At 38.1% G+C, this 22,995-nt stretch overlaps 1 protein-coding gene across 3 annotated transcripts in view; it reads right to left on the reverse strand.

The window, feature by feature from the left end:
* Positions 1 to 1,454: 1,454 nt before the first annotated feature.
* The window catches only part of LOC145996041 (protein rolling stone-like), a 115,125-nt gene continuing 93,584 nt past the window's right edge, over positions 1,455 to 22,995 (reverse strand). For all 3 annotated transcript variants that reach the window (XM_083132254.1, XM_083132262.1, XM_083132267.1), the window contains exons 2-5: positions 17,340 to 17,455; positions 14,890 to 15,121; positions 3,197 to 3,319; positions 1,455 to 2,638 (exon numbers count right to left, since the gene is read on the reverse strand). In XM_083132254.1, coding sequence (XP_082988380.1) covers positions 2,112 to 2,638; positions 3,197 to 3,319; positions 14,890 to 15,121; positions 17,340 to 17,444 — 987 coding nt within the window. In that variant the 5' untranslated portion in view covers positions 17,445 to 17,455 and the 3' untranslated portion in view covers positions 1,455 to 2,111. The remainder of the gene's footprint in view (positions 2,639 to 3,196; positions 3,320 to 14,889; positions 15,122 to 17,339; positions 17,456 to 22,995) is intronic.

The following is a 22,995-nucleotide window of genomic DNA, read 5'->3' on the forward strand; positions in this document are numbered from 1 at the left end:
TATGAATTGGTGAAGATAGAGAAAATTCAAAAGACCCTTGTACTGTAAAAACTACTTGCTACAGGATCTTTTAGCAGCCCATACTGCAGTGTTTAAAATAATGTGATATCGAAACTACTTCCAAACTATTAGTAGAAGAGTGCGAACTTGCATCCAAATGAAATTTGGAAAAACCACTTATCTTTCTGCCTACAGGGGTTGACATTGTACAAACTTCATTTTTTCATGGAGTCCTCTAGGAAAATCATAACACTTTGTTTACTGTTCTTGCTAGAGTCTTCACTGTCAGATGTTCAGGTTTCAGTAAACAGTCAACCAACAGGGTGCCAATAAGTCTGGACCCATAGGAGAAATACAGTCTGCTACTATTGTATGCCATACATAGTTGAAGACTAAATCTGCAGCACTTCGTGGATGGCACATCCAGAAATTTTGCTAACATGCCTGCACAGTGCATTCTTTAAGATTGAGAATACTCTGAATTTTGACCTTGTGCACAGAGGCTTTCAGGTGGCCCCACAAATAAACATCTAGCAAAGCGAGACCTGGGCTCCTTGGAGGCCACTTCTTTCAGTCTCAGCATTGAGCAGGGAACTGTGTTTTAAGGTAATGTTGCACTGTCAGCACATAATGCAGATTGGCACCATCTTGCTGAAAACTCCTATGGGTCCAGACTTAATGGGACACCCTGTACATAGTGCTGGTATTGTGATCTGTGCAAGCTTATAAATTGCAACATTATCACATTTCTATGTTCTGTTTCCAATTGTCGTCAAGTGAAATTCCAAGACAAGTGGCTCAACAAATGCTACTTAATGATGTGAAGTGGTGAATTCTATAGAATGTAGCATGTGTTAATGAAAACAGTGGCATGAAGAGGCCAGGCGCTCTGGAAGATGTGACTTCATATTTACAAAATTACATGCATAAATTTTAAGGGTATGCTCAACAATGACTGACAATAGTGTAACCAGCTACACACCCTACACAAATTTGCCACCAGTAAATTATTGACAACTTTACCAGTAAATTGCTACATGATATGTATGGCAGGATACTGGACAGGATATATTATTTCCTCCATTTTCTAAATAGAAATAATATTTCACACTTATTCAAAATGTTATAGAAGTTCATCACAGCATACGTAGTTTTAAGCAAACTGATTTATTTGTTCTACTTACCACAAATTAAAATGTATTTTGGAAGTGTAACTTTACATCATCTACCATGTGAAAAGTTAGTGATTATTGTAGCTCAAATATGGTTTGAACTTTGAATCCCTGGCATTCCAAGGCAGCCTGTAGCTTCATCATAATTTGGATGTTTCGTGTTTTGTCTGAATTTCATGCTAATACCTAATTTTAAAAATATTCATTAAAATTCAGACCACCACTTTTAAAGCAAGTTTTTATTTGGTGGTGTAAATAGGTGTAAATAGCACCACAACACAATTGAAAAATGTAATAATTTTATTTCACATTAAAGTACATGAAACAACAAAGCTTTCGATAACTACAGGCATGTTTCTCACGTCATGCAAAACAAGTTTGAAAGACAATGAAGCAATTACCTTGCTTCGTAACGTTGACAAATCTCTTGAGACGACTTGCATTTGTAATACTGTTCACTACTATTCAAGTAAATGCTGTACTGGATATTGAATCCTAACCACAAGACTGGTTAAAGAGGTAACATGAATGATGGGTCTAACAAATGAACTTTTTAACAAAAACAACTATGAAAGCTGACTTAACAAGAACTGTTTACTTCAACGCAAATTGAACATGTTTAGTCATCTACCTCGACTCCATACTTTGACTGCAGACCAGACAAACTATTCAGTGGAACAGACTAGATCAAACTGCAGCAAAAAATTACTCTAGCAAGCACTACATTCATAAAATAACTTTTGCAAGAGAGTAGAACAATCTTCGGTATGCTGCATCTCACATTCTTATCACAGTTTATAACTACTTCCTGACCATGTCGCACTTGTGCAGTACTCTCAACTTCTATCACAAACTACCTACCATACAGCATTGTAATTTTTTTTATAATATCTATATATCAATAATTTAGCAACCTGAGAATAATGGACCATTTAAACATTAAACCTTATTTAAGTTCTCATTCCTCTCATCTATTCTAAGAGGCACCTCCTCTCTTTTCCAGTTGCTTTGTTCATCACTAAATAAAGCAAGTTTTAAAGAATCGTCACGTTCATCTTTATTTAGTGGAACCTGCTGTTTCCAACTCCTTTGTTCATCTGAAAATAGTCCAAGATCTGCTATAGCCTTTGATCTAAAGCCACGAGAGGTGCGCCGTCTTCCTAGATACATCAACCACACTGCTCCATGCACTAACGTCAAAAATCCTAAACAAATCGCACTGAATAGCAATGCCCGTCCTGGTTTTGACCAGTTCAATGCTGCGTACACAAATTCACGTCCAAGCCTGTCCGTTCCTCCTAGCATGTAATACAATACATTGAAAAGTGCATATGTAACACCTACTGACAGAGGCCAATAGAAATGGACCAGTCGTATGGGATGTGCAACAATCCACAGATCTACTACCATAAACACTGAATTGAATAGATGCATCATGAAGTTCATCAGAGTCAGTTCATGCTCCTCTGAAATATAAAACAAAATGTGTGAATTCCATATTGAAAAAAGGAGGGAAGGGGGCTTTTACTCCTTATTTGTTATGTAAATTTCAACTTGCTGCATCAATAATGCAAAATATTTGTCGAGTAGTAGTATTGGTAGATAAATAGTGACTGGCTGCATGCAGGTGCCAATGAAATAAATTTAATATAATGCATTTATAACAGTTTTAAAACTTAACTGACCATCATTCCATTGGTTTCTGGGCAACATATTTGAACAGAACTAATTATTTTTTACATAACTGTACCATATTTCATTGCATAATCGACAAAATTTAATATTATACCTAGGTATGTCCGAAGATTCCACTATCAGTGGTTTCGTTATCACACACCAATGGGAGACATTTTTTGGACTGAAAAAAAAACATGTGCGGTGGAATACAGTAGTTTCAATATCCATCAGAAAACTCATTCATGATCAAACAAAAAAAGATAATTGTCTACATTCTATGAAAAATCCACAGATGAGAATTCCTTTTGGAATGCAGAAACATGCTATTCGATGTGTTAAGTACTTACTTGGATCATAGACAGCGGACCAGTAAATGAAAGTTATCTCCAGGGCCAAGACAACTGCTGTTGTGTGTAAAGCCCAATATATCCTGTACAGCCTGGGCATTTTCTCAAACTCCTTCACTTGCCCTAAAACAGAAGTTTATTAAATCATTTTATAAAAATCTTAAAATCTAGGAGTTATAAAAGCTTCACCAGCTTTTACAAGGTTTATACTTGGAATAAACAGATGAAATTTTGGCAAATACTGATACAGATATTCTACCAATCCAATGGTCCTTGAAAAAAAACTGAATGGTTCATTGACCTTAATAAATCAGTCATGTGAGAACCAGGCAGGCGTAACTCCAATATATGAAACTTACAGGACAGAGGAAATAATGTATTCCTATGAATAGTTGTGATTAACGAGAAAACATGCGTTGAAGAGTCCAAATAGAGCTCTTCAGAGGAGATACATTAACCACTTGCCTGACACTTTATTTTCCCAAAAGTGGTCCATATTTTACACATTTTTTTTATTGTGTGTTTGTAATGTACCGATATCGGCAATTAAGGAACAGTAATGAAATTCTATTTTTGGGGTCAAATAAGGTTACCAAACTATTCAAAAAACTTCCATAATTATTAACCCGAGTTAACTCGTACATACATGGAAAGTACTACAAATGTTTCAAAATAGCATATAAACTGTGGAAAATAAAATGTCTTCACGTTTTAATGTTGAATTCCAAAGAGACAGATCCAACAGATGAAAGAAAATCTTCTTATAATACTTTTTGCCACGCTTTGTTGGTGTGGCGTATGAAGCAAGATGCTGATCAACACCACCCATTTTGTCGTTGTAATCGACCACCACTCATGGTTTAATTTTGGCTTTGTGACTTTGTGTTACAGTCATCATTTCAACAGAATGGATGGTTGACAACAATGTCACATCCTTCTTATCTTTCCATTTCATGACTGTCACTTTGCCGCATTGCAAACCTACTTCTTCGCCTTTCTTCAATTTGGCTGTTCTTAGAGTCTGTGGTACATCTCTCCTACTGCGTTTCAGTGTTCCAAATACATCAGCTTTTTCGAAATGAACAGATCTGCAAGTTGTGGGGAGTTATAATAATTGTCCATTGTCAAACAGTACCCCTTTCCCAACAAATCATATACCAAAGAAAATATTTTAGAAGGCGACTGTACACCACCACAACTATCTGTATCTGTCCCGTCAGTACACACACTGTCCACTGTTGTATCACTTCCACTCACATCCATTTTTCCTTCTCCTCCTCTATACTGTTGTCTAAGCTTATCGTTACTCATCTTGTTGTTCTTCACACGATGGAAAACACTAAAACATGAACAGAATGTATTCACAACACAGAAACGCTCTGTACGTTTTGACACTACACTCACAGAACGACCACAACTACGTAGTGTCATGGGAATCCGGTAGATGGCCTTCCATCTAGTGGCCAAAATGGGAATTAACACCTTTTAAAGCTCAAACGAGTCTATCCGGGTAGGCAGAAAAGAGCACTGCGGTTGCTCGATATTAACGAGATAACTCGGGTAAATAATATGTAAAGCAAAAACAAATTCCGAGTTAACTCGGGTTAATCAGGCAAGTGGTTAAGCAAAATCAAAAACTGCATTTTTGAAGTTCAAGTTCCTCTGGTTCTCACATGATGAAATGTATGTTACCAGATGACTGCAATGCAAAAGAAGCTGCATATTTAGACATTTACTTTAACATTTACATGGTGGAGCCTCGTGCAAGGGTAAACTCATTGAGGACTGATTCTTTTCAAGCGTGCACTTTTCAAACTTGCCACAAAGTACAAAAAAATTCGTAGCTCAAAAACTAATTGTTGTATAGAGATGAAATTGGTTTTGTTTTCTTTCTTAAGGAAAGGACTTTGTGGAGGTAAAATTTATACCTTGTCTCTCTCAGTAATTAGTATTAAAGGAAGATGGAAATTAAAAGTTTTCAAAAAAAAAAATGTCCGAGCAGGCCCCTGTCCTACCTCTTCCCCAATAGACCGAAGTGAATGAATCCTTAATTGTCGCATGTTGCTTTAAAGTGTTGCTGTTTTTTGTTGTTTTTTTAATATGCAGTGGTTGAGGAGTTCGAGCAATTTTTATAAATCTATCCTATAATTTATGGGGAAAACTAAGGACTATTTTTTTAATCTCCGCTTGTTAGTGATAGTAGCAATGGATATATTGTATTTTAATTCAGATAAGTCATACCTTCACATGTATACTAATGAACAAAACAGACAAAACTGAAATATTGTGTATCATTTTCAAGAAATTGAGTGTTAAATGCTGCCATGCAGAGCTGGTCGAAATATTGACCGTCCATCCTAAACAGAAATTCTGGCATAGTCTAATGTCTAACACTTACCGCCTGAAGGTTAAAAAAGAGTAGGACAGGAACATTATGTGGTTATTCATGGTGGTTGCGGTAAACGCAGTTTAAATCCATAAAAATTATAACTAAATGGCAGAATATACACTACTATAGGACAGTTTAATTTCCCTTGGTACACGAGGTCGGCATGGTGCAAAAGTGGCAGAAAGTGTGTGTGGTGAGGGGGGGCTGCACCCTCTCGGCCCTGCCCCTAATTGACACCGCTGCTGACACCTGTAACGGAGTACGAACCAAGTTTCGCAAGAAGTGCCATTGTAAATATTTTGGAACTTTGTGTGACTGGTGGTTCTACATTATACTTATTTCAGTAGTTTACCGCAACAGCGCCAGCCGCTTAGTGGCCTTTTCATGCAACAGGTCCCGGCAAATTGCTCTACAGGAAGTTCGTAACAGAAACAGCTTGTTTTGTAATGTTTCCACTTTTCACAATTACAGTTGCAATTACAATTGAAATAAGCACATACCTTGTCGCAAGGATGCTGGAAAAGGTGCCCTCCCAAATACAAATATTTCTGTCACCTTATTTCTGACATCTAATCTTAGATTAGACATCGCTACTTTATCCTCAGTTGTCGCGAGAGCGCCGGCAGCTTATTGGGGAGTTGTCAGCTGCAAGAGGGCGCTTCATACTGCACCTGTCGGCAGTGATGACAACCGTAGGGACATGTCCCTACGCATAGGGACTTTTCACTATATTTCGCCCGCATAGGGACAGATTTGACAAATGAGAGAAAACTTAGGGACATTTTTTAATCTTGAAAAATAACATTTTATTGTGCAAAGGTGCAAAGCTTACTCGCCAGTCAGTTGCACTTTCTTCGTTCTCGGTTTGGAATGAACAGATTAGTTTATCTGGATACTTTATCAAGGAGGAGAACAAAAGAACTAACTAACAAATCTCCATCAGAATTTTGGAACATGTTATCGCTTACCAAGAACTTTCAAGGCAAGTTCTTTTTTGAAAACATTTTGACTCTTGAAAATAGTGCTAACATTGCCACATTCTAACGTGGAAACTGAAAGAATATTTTCAATGTTAAGTGATACAAAAACAAAAAAGAGAAATAGAATGGGACCAGAATTGTTAAAGACTGCAGGAAATACAGCATCACCAACCAACATTATCTCTTCACAGCAGCAGCAGCATGTATGACTTCAAATAACATATTCAACAGTAAATGACTCAACGTTATTCATTAGGGGTGTGCGAATCCCGAAAAGTCTGGACCAGGATCAGGAAATGACATCCTGACTTTTCAGGATCCCGAGCAGTCTGGAAATAACGAATGATCAGTTTAAAAAGTAGTTAATTCTCGACGTTTTCTGCATTGTAAGTTTCTGGAACTTATCGGAAATTTTAAGTTTTTATTCTACAAATGCAAAAACAAAGTGAAAATGACTTGTACAATTCGAGATTTCCAGGGCTTCGGAAATTTCCCATCCTGAAAATTTCCCAACTTGGTCGGGAAATTGCAAATTTTTCCAGTCCCGAATTTCAGTATTTAAAAAATTCATCTCGATCCTGTCCGGACCCAAAAAATTCTGTCCCGCACACCCATATTATTCATTAAGGCAAGAATTTACAATACTGGACCATTCTGTAATTTCTATGCTACGTCTTATACTCACAAAATAATTAGTCGTGATGATTTCTCTCAAGTTAACATGTTGGGGTGAGGTGAAACAATTGTTCATTAACGTGTAGAAGTTTTAAAATAAGCTTTTCAATTCTCGCAATGATTCTCAGTATACAAGCCATGGTAGCCATATTTGTTGATATGAACAATTGACGTTCGCAATTAGTTACGCTGTCTACAGCGTTGCCACACTGTTGATTTCATACTTGGAGAGCATAGATTGTGTAAGAATGGCGAAAGAGAACAGTAAAAAAGTTGTTAATGTTGTATAGATTTTTAGGTGGAGTGTGCAGGAGGATTACCGTGAGCTAATTAATAAACTTATGGATTTCAGTATATTGCCCAAAGAAGATGCTTACATGTGTCAGTGACAATCACGATGTAGATGAATATATGGAATGTGGACTGATTTGATTACAGGTAAGTTTGGCAACAGTTCATCGATAGTAAAATTGCAGGATACAAAATGGCATCTTCGATGATGAACGTTTGCTGTTCAAGTGCTACGAAAATAAGTTGTTTTTTTTTTATCGGTTCGTAATCACAATTAGCGCAAAACCATTCACGGATAGCCCCACTGACCATTCTCGGTAAGGTTAGGTTAGTCAAGGCAAACAGTTAAAATTTGGGGTCGAAAAACCATGTACGGGTAGCCCCACGAACCTTTCATGGTAAGGTTAGGCAAACCATTAAAATTTGGGGCCGTAGTAATATCAGGAATGTATATTTCGTTTAAATATTGGAAATACAAAATCTTCCGGTAAATAATGGGCAATCTTGCCAATCGCGGACCACTCAATTTAACTTATTTTGCAATTTCTACACGTGACCTCCAAATTTTAACTTCAAATTCGTGATTAGGAGGCCTCAATTAGTGAATATGCAGAATATTACAAAAATCGGGGAGGGGGTCCTGTATTGTAAATTTTCTCCTTCATTAATTGTGGAAGCACCGAGCAGAAAGATTTTGTAAGTAAATGTGTATATTTTATCTTTTGTTTTACATGCTCATGAGGTGTTTTTTTTTAGTCTCTTTACTTGGCGTAGGGACATTTGGTCAGTTGTAGGGAGATTTTGACTACGTCTGTAGGGACATTGCCAGAAAATGGTTAGCAACACTGCTACCAGACATAGTGAGTCTACGCTATGTTCACTTCTGTGAGTTTATCAGTATGCGTGTTGTTTATTATTGACTTTGTCTGCTATTCAGTGCTAGTGCTTTATTGTGTGTTAATTGTTATCCATTCATTAGTTATTCCGCTAAACAAATATAGTCTTTAACAAAGAGTTTTTATGTACGATAATTACGTGAAAACTAATTCTTGCAGGAAAGGGGTCAGGCAATTACGAGAGACAGGATCTCTTGAACCTAACAAACGTGCTGTATTGCTGTTGAAGGTCATTTTCAACATCTCTTATAAACACAGGATGTTAGTGATCCTTATTATTACTTTTAAATATTATTTTACGCTTTCGGTTTGCTTTATGCGCCCTTTCTGTCAACTAAGGATAAAGTAGCAATGTCTAATCTAAGATTAGATGTCAGACATAAGGTGCCAGAAATTTGTATTTGGGAGGACACCTCTTACAGCATCCTTGCGACAAGGTACGTGTTTATTTCAATTGTAATTGTGAAAAGTGGAAACCTTACAAAACAAGCTGTTTCTGTTACGGACTTCCTGTAACTCAATTTGTCTGGACCTGTTGCATGAAGGGCCCACTTGAGTGGCTGGCGCTGTCGTGGTAAATGACTGAAATAACCATATTATTTATATATACAGGGTGATTCTAAAGGTATAGTACAAACTAAAACCACAGATACCTCCCATGAAATAGAGACGAAAGTTCCCCTTCCACTTTGCCGAGAGATGCCTCCGTGAGGAGCTAGACAACGCCGAAAACGTGTGAAAATGAACTTCACACCTCTGTACAGCCAGTACCAGTGAAGATAGAAAGGCGGAACAAACAAAGTCAAAAGGAACACCAAAGTCGCCCATCCGAAAAACACTAGGCGGCAGCTGTGCAACGCATGCGCATGGGGTTCCACAAAGGAAATAGGAGTGTCCCGCAAGACAAGTGAAGGGATAGGGTAGCGATCGACAACGGTAGGGAGAAAAGAAGCTATGAAGCATGAAGTAAATTGCACAGCGGGAAACAAACACCATGACTGAAGCAATGCAGTCGAGAAAAGTAGTGCGGGGTTGCAGAACCACGGGAGGACGACGTAGGATGTAAAAACACACCGAGAATGCAAGCAAAGTGGTCCGTGACACTCGACAGGCAACAGACGCGTACATGGTTCGGGGCAGAAATGGCGGCGCTGGCGGTGCAGTGCAAGGGGAGTCCCCAAAACACAGTGGGGAGACACCGCAGCAAGAACAAAGCACGGTGCAACAAAAGAGAAAGAGAACCGGACGGGGAATGGTACCTGCCAAGGAGACAACAAATGCGGGACGAGGGATTCCCCGTAGCAGCACCGAGGGGATGTCACACAGAGGTCGTGCGCCAGCAGGACAAACAGCAACTACGGGCACAGGAGGTTTATTGCTAATGAAAGGTGCACGTACAGATAGGACTACGTACCCCGTACTGACATTGTAACAAACGTCGTGATGGGACCCAATCAGCCTCTTAGAAATGAAGCCGGAGGCACATCGCTGGGTGGGAGCGGGCGAAAGGCTGCTGGAGTGTCGTACGGACCCACCACTCCGTAAGGTGGACGACACTAATGGACGAGGTCGGAATGTTTCCATCCCGATCACCAGGTCCACCATTCCCAGACCTGACGCAGCTGCTTGCTTCCGAGCGCAACCCCAGCCGAACAACTCTAGTCCCTCCTCGGTCGCAGCCTTCCGCTCCGAAACAAGCGTGGCCTCACACCACCGCGTGGGTGTGCAACTGGGCCGAGCAAGGCTGGATAGATAAACTGCGTGGGACAATTGTGTAATGAAGCTACGTGGGGGTATGCACGTCTGTTCAACTGCTGGGTTACCCCACATTGGTGTACACAAACACCACACGATCGTACGTAGTGCTCCCCGTCTGCTCGAGCAAGACGGACGAAGTACGTGTTGTGGGTGAATGGGACAAGAATGAAGGATGCTACATGTGTTCCACGATGACAAGGCCCCAGAGTACATGACCCCACCTGACGGAAGTGGTCAGGTAGTGAAGAGCACAGGCACGGGTGGCTCAGGAACGTCAGCTGATTGTACCACAGCGCCGTGCGGGCTGATTGGAAGTGCTGCATCAGGGAGCGTGTCAGTGAAAAAGCCGGTGCAGTGGTGGTGTGCTTGACGTAAGACAATTGAGTACGTTGTTTCGAAGCCGTTGTGACCAGTGTGTGTGTGTGTGTGTGTGTGTGTGTCAGTGTGTCACCTGTGCACTGCAGTACAGTATTCCATAATTGGCACTATCCTCACCGTACCATGGAACGCGAGACCCCGGTGCCTGACAAGGAAACATTGGTAGCGCGGATACTTGCAGCATCGGCCGAGGTGTGTACCATGCCAGGGATTTTTGATAGGGTTCGCCAGAATTTCCTGAGACGCTGCAATGCCTGCATTGAATGTGGTGGTCGTCAATTTGAGCAACTTTTGTAACAACGTCAGTCCGGGGTACGACTACGTACTATTCCTATCTGTAAGTGCACCTTTGCGTGGCAATAAACCTCCTGTGCCCGTAGTTGCTGTGTTTGTCCTGCTGGCGCACGACCTCTGTGTGACATCCCCTCGGTGCTGCTACGGGGAATCCCTCGTCCCGCATTTGTTGTCTCCTTGACAGGTACCATTCCCCGTCCGGTCCTCTTTTCTCTTTTGTTGAACCGTGCTTTGTTCTTGCTGCGGTGTCTCCCCACTGTGTTTGGGGACTCCCCACGCGCTGCATGTGTTTGTTTCCCGCTGTGCAATTGTTACTTCATGCTTCATTGCTTCTTTTGTCCCTACCGTTGTCGATCGGTACCCTTTCCCTTCACTTGTCTTGCGGGACACTCCTATTTCCTTTGTGGAACCCCATGCGCATTCGTTGCGCAGCTGCCGCCTAGTGTTTTTCGGATGGGCGACTTTGGTGTTCCTTTTGACTTTGTTTGTTCCGCCTTTCTATCTTCACTGGTACTGGCTGTACAGAGGTGTGAAGTTCATTTTCACACGTTTTCGGCGTTGTCTAGCTCCTCACGGAGGCATCTCTCGGCAAAGTGGAAGGGGAACTTTCGTGTATTTCATGGGAGGTATCTGTGGTTTTCGTTTGTACTATACCTTTAGAATCACCCTGTGTATATATATATACCCGGGACCCCTTGATTCCAAGGCGATGACAGTAAAATTATAAATTATATTTATATCTGCTATAATGCAGAATTTGTAGTTTTGGTGTTTTGTTAAAATTACCAAATTGCTAAAATTATGGATGTTCTAAGTATTGTAGTGTAAAATTCTGTTATTTTGTTATATGAAGCTATTACTTTATATAACCTGGAATTTTATACAATTTCTATTTATTAGGCAAAACCTATTAAGTTATTTAGTTGCATACATTAATGAGATAAATGAACCATTAACCTTTAGTGGGCAGAACTTTTAAGTGCACAATTTTCAAACTTGAAGTGGAAGAAAAAAAAATCCAAGCTCAATAACTGTTGTAGAGATGTTTTGTTTTCTTTCTTAAAGACAAGAGTTCTAGCAGAGGTGAAATTTATGTATTGTGCCTCCCAATAATGAGTGTTAAAAAAAAAAATCAGTTTTAAAAAATTGTATTCTGTACACTCCTGTGGCCACCACAATACACTGAGGTGAATAAAAATATGTACACTAGCGGCAGAAAGTTTAGACTCGCCTGTAAAAATTTGTAATTCACTGAAAGTAGTTTAAAATGTGACAACAGGTGACACTACTGTGCTGGAATTTCACTTGATATTTATAGAATGTTTTTAAAGCTGTTTTGATATGTCTTGGAAATTTTAATCTATTTATCGAATGATGTTTATGTAATATCAGTGTTCAGTCCTCTTCTATAAACTTTTTCCTCTGTTATCGGTATGCTCTTAACAAGTTCTCACTATCTTTGAATACATTCTCGCTATGTTAATCTTCAACATTGCAATGATATTACTGATTGTGAGTGGTTGCATCAGCCTACTGACGAGTTGTTGTGGGGTCAGTGGTACTTATACCAGAAGTGATTGTGTGTAATTTTAACCTACAGTACCTGCTATTGTCGTGCTATTTGTATTTGAACCTTGTGAAGTATTAGTTCCCAATTGGATGTAAAAGCAGGACCAGCAACTATGGGGACAAAGGCTAATATAAGGTAATTGGATGGTCAAACCGACAAATAGCAAAACAATTAAACATTTCCAAATGCAGTGTCCATAGAGCAGTTATACGAAGAGAGAAAACTGGCAGTCATTAGGGTGCTGTGGGCGTCGGAAGGAAGACTTCTATCATCGAGGACAACCACATTGTCATCCTCAGTAAGCATGACAGAAGGCATTCAGCAGTGGACATATGTGCAGAAATAAATAAAACTAGAGCAACCACTGTTACAACAGTAAAAAGTCTTCTGCGTGCGGCTGGATTATTTGGTCGAGTAGCAGTTCGTAAACCATTGTTGAAAGCCGTACACAAGCGGGTCAAAGATCATGCTAACTGGACATCGAACAATGGAAACAAGTACTTTGGATGGATGAATCAAAATATGAAAAATTTGGTTCTAACCGCCGCCAATACATTCGTTGCCGGCCTGGAGAAAGTTTTGAAAGCTTGTATATTCCAACAGTGAAGCATGGAGGAGGAAGTGTCATGGTATGGGGATGTTTTGGTAACAATATGGTTGGTGATTTAGTGAGTGTGCAAGAAACACTGGAACAGAAACAGTATCATCGTATTCTTTCATGCAATGCTGTACCATCCGGGACAAGATTAATTGGTCGAAGATTTGTTCTACAACAGGATGAAGATTTGTTCTACAACAGGATAATGATCCTAAACACACATCAAAGTTGTGTAAGCAATATGTCGCAGGAAAGTAAGCCAAAGGAGCATTGCAGTCAATGATTTGGCCTTCCCAATCACCTGATTTGTCACCAATTGAGCTATTGTGGGAGGAACTTGACAGGAAGGCAAAAGCAAGGACCCCAAGCTCTGTGGAGGAGCTGTGGCAGTGTCTACTGGAAGCCTGGGAAGGTATGAAAACTGAGACATTAGAAAAACTCGCAGCAAGAATGCCACGCATATGTAAAGCTGTCATCAAATCAAGGGGAGGACACATTGACGAACAGGCAGTGTGATGAAAATTCATTTTGATGCCTTTTTTAACATTTTTAACTTTTGTGAAAAATTGGTGTCTTCTATACAGTGTAGTGTTATATGTAGGTTGGTGTGTAACATACCCATACAAGTTCAAATATATGCACTATGATGTTTGGTTTCAATTAATAGCATTTTATTTTCATTTAAACAATAAATTTCATAGGAGAGTAATCTGCCGCTAGTGTATGTAGCAGGGGTACATTTCTACAACCATGCAAAGTTTCGTTGAAAACAGACGTACTTCTTGGGAGAAAAAAATAATGTGTAAGAGTGACAGTATTGCCAGCCTACGGAAGCAATTTCCGGAATTTCACTTCTAGCATCAGGCCTATGGATGCTGGAAGGACCAAATTTGGAGGGAAGTACGGCAGAAGACCACTCTCTGAGGATATGTAACGCCAGTCCCCAGTTTGGAAAAAATAAATAAATTTACACAACATTTATGAAAACCGTAATTTTCAGGAATTTTAACAAGTAAGGCCTTTGCTGCTGAACCCATAATTGTCACACATTGTTAATTGTGCTTTTGTTCTCATTATTACATGTAAAAGTGAAATATCAGAAAAAATCCTTGAAGAGTTACATTCCTTTTTATAAAATCTATTCAGTAATAACAGAAAAACAAAGGACTTTTTCAAATGCCACTTGTTAATAATTGTAACAATGAATATATTGTTTTGAAATTGAAGTGTCTCATACAAAAAACAAAACTGAAATATCATGTGTAGTTTTCATGAAATGGCATGTTAATAACCATGTGATACTGGGATATATCTATCACCTTCCCATCGACTAAAAGTAAATGTTCTTTATGGAGCACTTGTAATCTTACCAATAACTACAAAAATTTATTGTCTGTCCATCCATGCATGTACATTTGCAGTAGTGCCATTTTACTTTAGGTTAGTACATTATTAAATTACTGGCATGCAAAGGCAGTGATTAGGGGGGGGGGCAGTTGCTCCCCACACTTTTGCCCGTGCTCTATGCTAAACCTTATCTATGAGGGAAAGTAAGCTGTCTTTGCCCCCCCTAGTTTTGGAACCCAATCGCCGCCACTGCTGGCATGCCATCCTGGTAGCCAAGTGTGCAGAGTGTCAGCTTACGACCTTGCCACCGAAAGTTCCATGTTTGAATCCTGATCTGGGCATGTGCTCCATTGTAATTATCGAAAAGTGGCATAATTTGGACTTGACGTAATGAAAGCAGAAATACATATCGATAAATTTAAAATGTACTGAATCACTGAAAATTTCACATTCATACACTGCCACCTGCAAATATAAATCTTCTACTAATGCATGCAAAAGTTTTCTAATAGCATACCTGATTTTCTGTCAGCTACATAGCGCTGGGTTACAAGACCTGCAGCTAACAACGCCTGCACAGTGCAAACAATGTATCCCCAGTTGGTGAGGTAGACAAGCCATTTGAATCCTGGGGGCTCATTGGTTTCCACATAGAGGGCTAAGGATCCTATAGCAGTTATTAGGAACACACCACCAAATACCCAGCGATATATCAAAAATATTGATGGCACAAACACTGATGACTGCCACTGAAAAATGAATTTATTGTAAGATGTAGCATTGTATATATTCCACAATTTTCAGGATTAAAATGCAAACAATTGTATAAAATAAATATTTATTAAAATTGGATGTCAGCATCAGGGGCTGACCTAAAGGGAAAACCCCGTTACCTATTTTTACCATAAATACTGTTACAAATTTTTGGCATACCCTATACAAATTTTCAAAGACCAAGTGTTACGCGTGTCATTCAGAGTTCAGCCACAGTAAAGGATGTATGTTCTGTAAAGTTATGGAGTGGGGTGATTACAAAAATAGTATGTCAATGATAGTCCTTCACAGGGTAGGAAAATGAGTCTCGGATTTTTGCAATCCTTAAGAAGCAGAAAATATATTTTAGAGGTGTATGTATATCTCAGTTGACTGGCCCTACAAAATGGCCGGACCTCAATCCTTTGGACTGCAAGTTATGCCAGTGCTTTATGGCACACTAATATCGACCACCTGAATACTCTCCAATGAAGCTGTGATAGCTCAGTCGTTAGGGCATCTGACTGGTTCAATCCCCAGCGGGAGAGAACCGGGATTTTTTCAAACAACTTTTTTTGGTCAAGCAACTTCGGTGCCCACCCAGCGTCATATAAAGTGGGTACCTGGAGGAAACTTGGGGTAAAGAAAGGCAACCAGAGGCATGGTGCTGATCACATCACCCCCACCTTTGATCAAGAAAGTGTGGGGCCCTAAGAATGCAATGGCAGACCAATAGAACCCCCTGTGGGAGGGCTGTGGCTCCACCTTGCCTAGCCATCCAGGCATTATCCTCAACGGCTCAACATTAAAATTTTGGAGCACCAACTTGAAGTCAAACCTGGAACCACTTTCACCAAAGGCTGAACAGGAACTTTATTTAGGTCAGTACTTTTCTGGAGTCGGGATTTTTAATGGATTTTGCAAAAATTTGGAATATGAACTGAAAGTTTGGGGGAAATTGGATTTCCTGATTAAAGATAGTTTAATATTCTGAGAGACCCAACATGCTCATCTTAAAATGTAATTCCAATGAAAAAGTCCTATGAACAACAACAATTATTACATGATAAATCAGTGTTTGAAATTACTGCTGTAGTTCCAAAATTTTTGCAGGGTATAAGCTAAGTGAAACGTTAAGTGGGGACATATGTAACTTTGGATCATATTTCCATTAAGCATGTGGATTAAATCATTTAACTTCTACAAAAAAAATATAATTAATGGTAGAATACTGATAATAATGATATACCCATAATTGGCATAAAAGAGGCATTTTAGAACAGAGAAGGCATTTTTATAATTTAAAAAATTTATATGAAACTAATTGCATTAAAATAGTTGCATTTTACAGTCTACAGTACAGCACACATTGCTTTTTGTGAATAGTTAGTTTGCATACCTGTCTACTCGAAAAGACTCCAAAGTGCCTCTTTTCATAAGTCAGTACACTTGTCACTAGAACTCCTGATTCATTGTGTTTCTATATAAATATAAAGGAAACAAAAGTGGAAGGTATACACATTGTAACAGACTGTATAGGCTAACGAGTAAGAGTGCACAGGGTATACAGCTGTACACCAACTACAGCTCTGGTTGCAAGTTGCTTGGTTTTGTGCCAGTGTCAATTTTTTAGTTAGCTTTTGATGAGTAGACTCTGCACTTTCAGTGATAGCCAATGGCTGCATTCGATGGCAGACCATTTCAAAATTATTTTTTTATCTATTCCGGCAGTCATAAATGACCACTCAGCATTTGCTATCTCCTTGCATTTAAATCAAGGAAATTGAGAACAGAAGAAATATTCCAGAAATCTACTTAGCATATGCAGTTCAAAACAAAAATTTCACATGATGGAAAAGTACTTCTCAATTGTCACATTCCTGCTTTGTACCTGAATTCTTACTGAAACAACAATATCCATAATAAACTGCAAACTGCTGTTAATTTTATTTATAATTCTTAATGAACACCAAAATGAAAAATATTATCAACGGTATTATCAGTTAACACAATTTGGCAATGAAGTTTTCAGTTTGACAAATAAGTTAGTGCATTAGGAGACAAACTATCCGGCTTTGAACACTTACACATGTCTGCTAATCTCGTACCTCTTGCACTGTGTACCAAATATTCAATGCTACAGAACATTTCTTTTTTTATGAATACTGGTACAGAACCTGATAACTAACATGTAACGTGAACATGCATGCTTACCTCACATCTAACAAATTTGATGGGATTTTCATGCTGAAGGTTAAGGAGACTAGATTTGAATTCATCCTTCAACACTTTCTTAAACATGTCTTGAGCAAATCGCATTCAAGGAAAGCCTGCAAGAAAAAGTGATACAAAATAATCTATGTAATATTAATCTAACATTAGAGGCATTGCTCGAGATTTCTACATCCAGGATGAGAATATAATCCAGCACCCTCTGCTTGATGTACACAAATATCATGCTCCTTGTTTATTTTTTTTAATATTTACTTGCAGGCATACTGAGAATATTTGTCTCTCAGCCTGTATAGTACATCAATGCCAAACACATTCCAGCTTTTCAAAACACTAATGCACATATTATTAGTTATTACTTGTTACCTTCTATATCACATATATACAGTGGAACCCCAAATTTTATGTTTTTTAGGAGACCAAGCTTAAAAAACCTAGAATAGAGGAAAATTTTATAACATTTTCCTATGGTGGGACCATCAAGATTGGATGTATTATGTGGGGAAAATGTAAAAATCAGGGCATGTAAAGTCTTGGTTTCACTGCAATAACTAAGTAATAAGTATCATGACTTATACAAATGTGCTGTGAACAGTGTGTGCAAGTAATTGAGGGGTCTAGTGAGAGAGGGAGCTATGCCACTTTGACAAGAAATTGAAATAAATTGAGTTTTCTAAAGCATTGCGTTGAGTCAATTTGTATAACAAAGGGTATTTTTTTTTGCTGAACATATTGTTAGGTAAATTATTCAAAAGGAAAAATATGAATTTCAATATAAATACCATTTATTATGAACATGTATGGTATATTGTTGTAGTATACCCATGTGAAAAATCAATCTAGCATATCAAATACTTTGAACAAGGCTTAAATACTTTTGCCTGAGTGTAAATCATGTTCACAGGGTTACATATGATCTACATAAAGACAACTTCATATGTCTTCTGGAGGATCTTCACTGTCCATTGTTTCTGTGGATTTTAGTTTTTGGTAAACACCATTAAAAACTGGAGGAATATAAGGCATTATTGCCATGAGATCTTTAACTTCAGGGCTGATATTAAATCTTGCACTGGTTACTGCAACACAACCTCTGCCACTCCTATTGCAGACATCATCAGTAAGTGGCATAGCTCCTTCTCTCACTCAAAATGCTGATGAGGACGTATTCAAGAACTCAGAAAATCTGCTGCAGAACAAGCGGAAGTTATGCCACATGGTTATATTTCACATGATAGATGACAGATGGTAGGAGAAGACTGAAAATGGCAAAAAATAAAATTTTCAAGATTTGTGGCATAGCTCCCTCTCTCACTAGACCCCTCAATTGTTTACCAAATTATTGCTTTGTCATAGCATGCCAATCCATTCATGGGACACTGTCAGGGTGTATACCAGTCTGGAAAAGTCATTGAAACGTCATGGAAATTTACTGTGTTCCTGGGAAAAACACTTGTAGCAATGCACTAAAAGTAAGTTTTTGAACAAAAAAAGAACAAGCAAGAAATTTTTAATTTGTTGTGGAGGAACTATACTCAGTTTGGTATACTGAGTATTATGGGTAGTTATAGTAGAAATTGGCATATTAAATACTCTAGGAAATTGGTGTCATGTTTTGAACTATTTTCAAGTAGAAATCTACTAAAGAAAGTGGCTATTGGCATTTATTACTTTCTTGATGGAATTTTTGGGTTGAATTTGGTTGATGTTAGGATTAATACATATGTTGCTACATTTTACTATAATTATGTATTCTAGAATAATTATGACTTTTTATAAAAAAATAGAATTCTTTGTTTACCATTAGTCAACATGTGGCAACTGTTACATAAAAGCTCCCTCCACAGCCCTTATCCAACAGTCAATTTCTGTTCAGTTTCCCTTGTTATTACTTGGTTAAGTGAGATTTTAAGTGTGGTGTTTAACTTCTTACACACATGTAAATACATGAATTGCCCTAATGACTTTATGTGGAAAGTTTTTAGTCTTGATTTTGAAAACCTGGAAAAGTCTGGGGAATTTTGTTTTTACTAAATGGTAGATACCCTAACTACTGTTGACTCATTTCCAACTTTTTTTTTTTTTACTCATTTGACCACCTCTTGCCTCCGCATCCCAGATGACTATCCCTTTTCCCATGCCCTGTACCTCAGAAGGTTTATTGTGTTCTCCTGCCACTCAGTGGTCTTATCTTCTGGAAAACCTTCGAATCCATAACACAAATTATTCCACCCACTGAGAGGACCACTATTGGATTAAAAATTATGGATACTCGAGTTTGGACTAATTAAAAATTAACCAGTAGACTTACGTACAAACGAGTTACATCAAAATTTAGTTTATTCCATTCTGCATTAAACTATGGTAACCAAATTATTATTTGAGTATGCCTTCAATTTTTTATAGTCACGAGAACAAAAAAGTGCTAGTTTTTTGTGTTTTCCAAACTACTGCTCTCATTGAAATTCTATAAATAAAAAACTTGTGATCCGATAGTGATGCAATTTAAATACAGTGCGGTAGAAAGGTTCTTAATTTTCAGATTTTTAAAATCTGCCAAAAAAGATTTTTATCAATTTTGAGAAAAATTTTTACTTAGTATTGGGTAGTCCTATAAATACGAGCTTGAATAGCTCGTTGAGATTTGCTTGCCCTTTCAAAGAACTCTTGCAACAGCGGTCCACAGACAGATCATCTGTTGTCAGGAGCTGCACCAGGATAAGCCTAGCCTATAGCATTAAGCTAATCAATTACTAATTTGGTTATTTTAAGTTACTTTCTAACTCTTTGGTTAATCGCAGCAATGAGGATGATAAACTTAGGAACTGGTGATTGGACAAGCACAATGATACATCCATACTTTGACCAGGACTTAAACCTGGAACCTTTGGCTTCTCAGCTCATTACGCTGACTACTCCACCACAGAGCCTGGAACTATTTAATTGAAAAATAAATACTAATCATTGGAAACTTAACACTTTGTGCAATAGTTGAATTGAATTGGAATTTGAAAGGGGAATAAGGGTGAATTCCCTCTCTGGCTACTAATTTTTTCCTCATGGCAGGCGGGCGGAAGCTATACACACATTGCATATATAATTTATGTACAGTAATATCCTAATGCTCCACGACACGAGTGGTTACTGGAATTTCCCCACACATTTGCTACGGAGCAAAGACAACCACAAATTTGATCATCAAGAACATTAACACCAGAAAAGAGTAACAGTCCTTTTTGCATGATAAAGCCCAATCCACCGAGAAGCAAACCGCATGTTAAAATGAAAAAATGTACTTGTTCTAGTCAACTGTTTCACTGCATATTCCCAACACTTGTGTGGCCTGCTGCTAACAAGACAGTGTCCCACCTGCAAAGATATGCACTGCCACAGCCACTTCCAGAAAGAGTAAATGCACCAACACAATCACTGCTCATACCGAGACAGCATACACACCTTCCACGTAATAAGGCAAATGTGACTTCTCAAAAGGCTATTGGTTTAGGAAGGAAGAGTGTTCACTATCTTGGAATGTTGTCAATGGAATACGGGAAAACTTCCTCCAAGACAATGGTCTACTAATACTAACACCAGAACAAAAGCTGGTATTGTGCACACATTCCAGTGTAGTATTTACAGGAGTGGTGGAATTCCGAATAGAAGCGTGCATGTAAGCCTCTAGTCATCCTCATATTTCAGAACAATGCTATTGTAATTACATCATAATAGTTACCATATTTAGGCGTTACAAGGGTTTTTCCAAAAGTAATGAGCCTTACCTAGAGTCAGCAATTTCATCATAAAATAATTTGAGGAATCTAGTGCATTTCTTTGTCTATGCGAGTGCCAATTTTAGTTGCAAAACACTGGCCTGTTTCTATAATGTAAAAATTAAATATGCTGACCAAGGTAGTAATTTAATTTTATTATAAAACAAACTAAACGTTTAGTTTATGTTTAGTAATTTAATTTTATTATAAAACAAACTAAATGTTTAGTTTAGGTTTTATAATAAAATTAAATTACTGCCTTGGTCAGCATATTGAATTTTTATATAATGGAAACAAGGCTTAATGGTGTTATAATTTCTATAATGCTGAGACTGGAGTGGCGCAAAAGGGTTTAGAATCTGAGGACATTCATGAGGACTGACAACATTAGGAGAGGATGCTTCTCTGCCAAGGTGGAGAGATGGGTAGCAGAATTTAGGCACAAACAAGTATGGAAGATGATCCTTACCTAGGCAGGACATTGAAGGTGGTGGCAGGGAAATGTGGACAAAGTGCACAAGATTATTATGGCAGACATCAGCCAGGGATTACAGATGTCGAAATCTATGGTGAGATGTCGAAATCTATGGTGGTCCATGACCATTTGAATACGAAAATTTCTGCATGTTAAATTCATGACCAGCAAACACAATTGACATGGTGAATGGTGGAACAAAATCTAGTACTGTTTGAAGCTGACCTAAATTAATCTGTAGTGCAATTTCTAACCATAGACTAAACCTGGGCCCATCATTGCACTTATGAGATGGAACAGCAGTCTGAGTGGAAGCATGCCTGGTCTCCCATGCCTGCAATTGTTTGAACACCTGGCATATTTGCTCGATCTTGCACCAAAGACTACCATATTTTCCCCAACCTGAAAAAGCATTAACTATGGTACACCTTGTCTGCAATGACGTCGTCAATGCCGTGGAGGCCTTTTTCAACAGCCTTCAGAAAAGCTTGTAGCAAGACCATGTCAAAAATAGCCAGAAATTGGTTTTACGGAGTTTTCTTCTGGGTGAGACTGAGGGCCAAGGTGTGAAGTCATTGAAGATTGTTGGGGGGGGATCTTAATCTACACACACATATACACAAATATATAAATATTTATACATATAATAAATATAAAAGTAAATTCATATTTAAATACATTATATATATATATATATATATATATATATATATATATATATATATATATATATATATATATATATATATATATATATATATATATCAGATATTTAAAAAGTACCAAACTAATTACTTTACTGACTGGTTAAGGATGTCAATAAATGACAAAATAGTTGAAATATTTTTATTATGTTTTAAGTTTTTGCTTTTTGTTAGTATAAATCGATTAGATTTCATAGTCATTTTTGCCTTGCATTAATATTTTATCTTTATTATGAATATATTATATCAATATAACGTTTGTTATTGGTGTAAGATCTGTAAATGGTCTCTTGAATGAGAGAAAGTATGCAGCACTCACAAACATTACTTTGTGTGTGTTTTCGATACTATCCTTAGTAAAGTATATTTGAAGTAAAAACTAATTGCTCACCTTTTGTTTTTATCACAAACACACTCCCCCCGGAAATTTTTGGTGGGTGGCACCCTGCTGAGGGCTAAGAACTTACATTAAAACTAATTTTATGTAGTTTTACTTCAAGCAGAAACTGTGGAAAAGCTCATAAAACATGAAAATTGTGTTGCATCAACTTAATTTAGTGATCAAGTTTCCTCAAACAACTTAAGCACATAGAAGTGAAGTCCACAACCCTAATCTTCATTCTAATTCTGACATCCATGGTAGTAAGTTCTTGTTTGTAGTAGGGTCACTCTTATGCTTACAAGATTGG

The sequence above is a fragment of the Lepisma saccharinum genome, chromosome 1 (assembly GCF_977018435.1).
Source record: "Lepisma saccharinum chromosome 1, izLepSacc3.1, whole genome shotgun sequence".
Classification (NCBI taxonomy): domain Eukaryota; kingdom Metazoa; phylum Arthropoda; class Insecta; order Zygentoma; family Lepismatidae; genus Lepisma; species Lepisma saccharinum.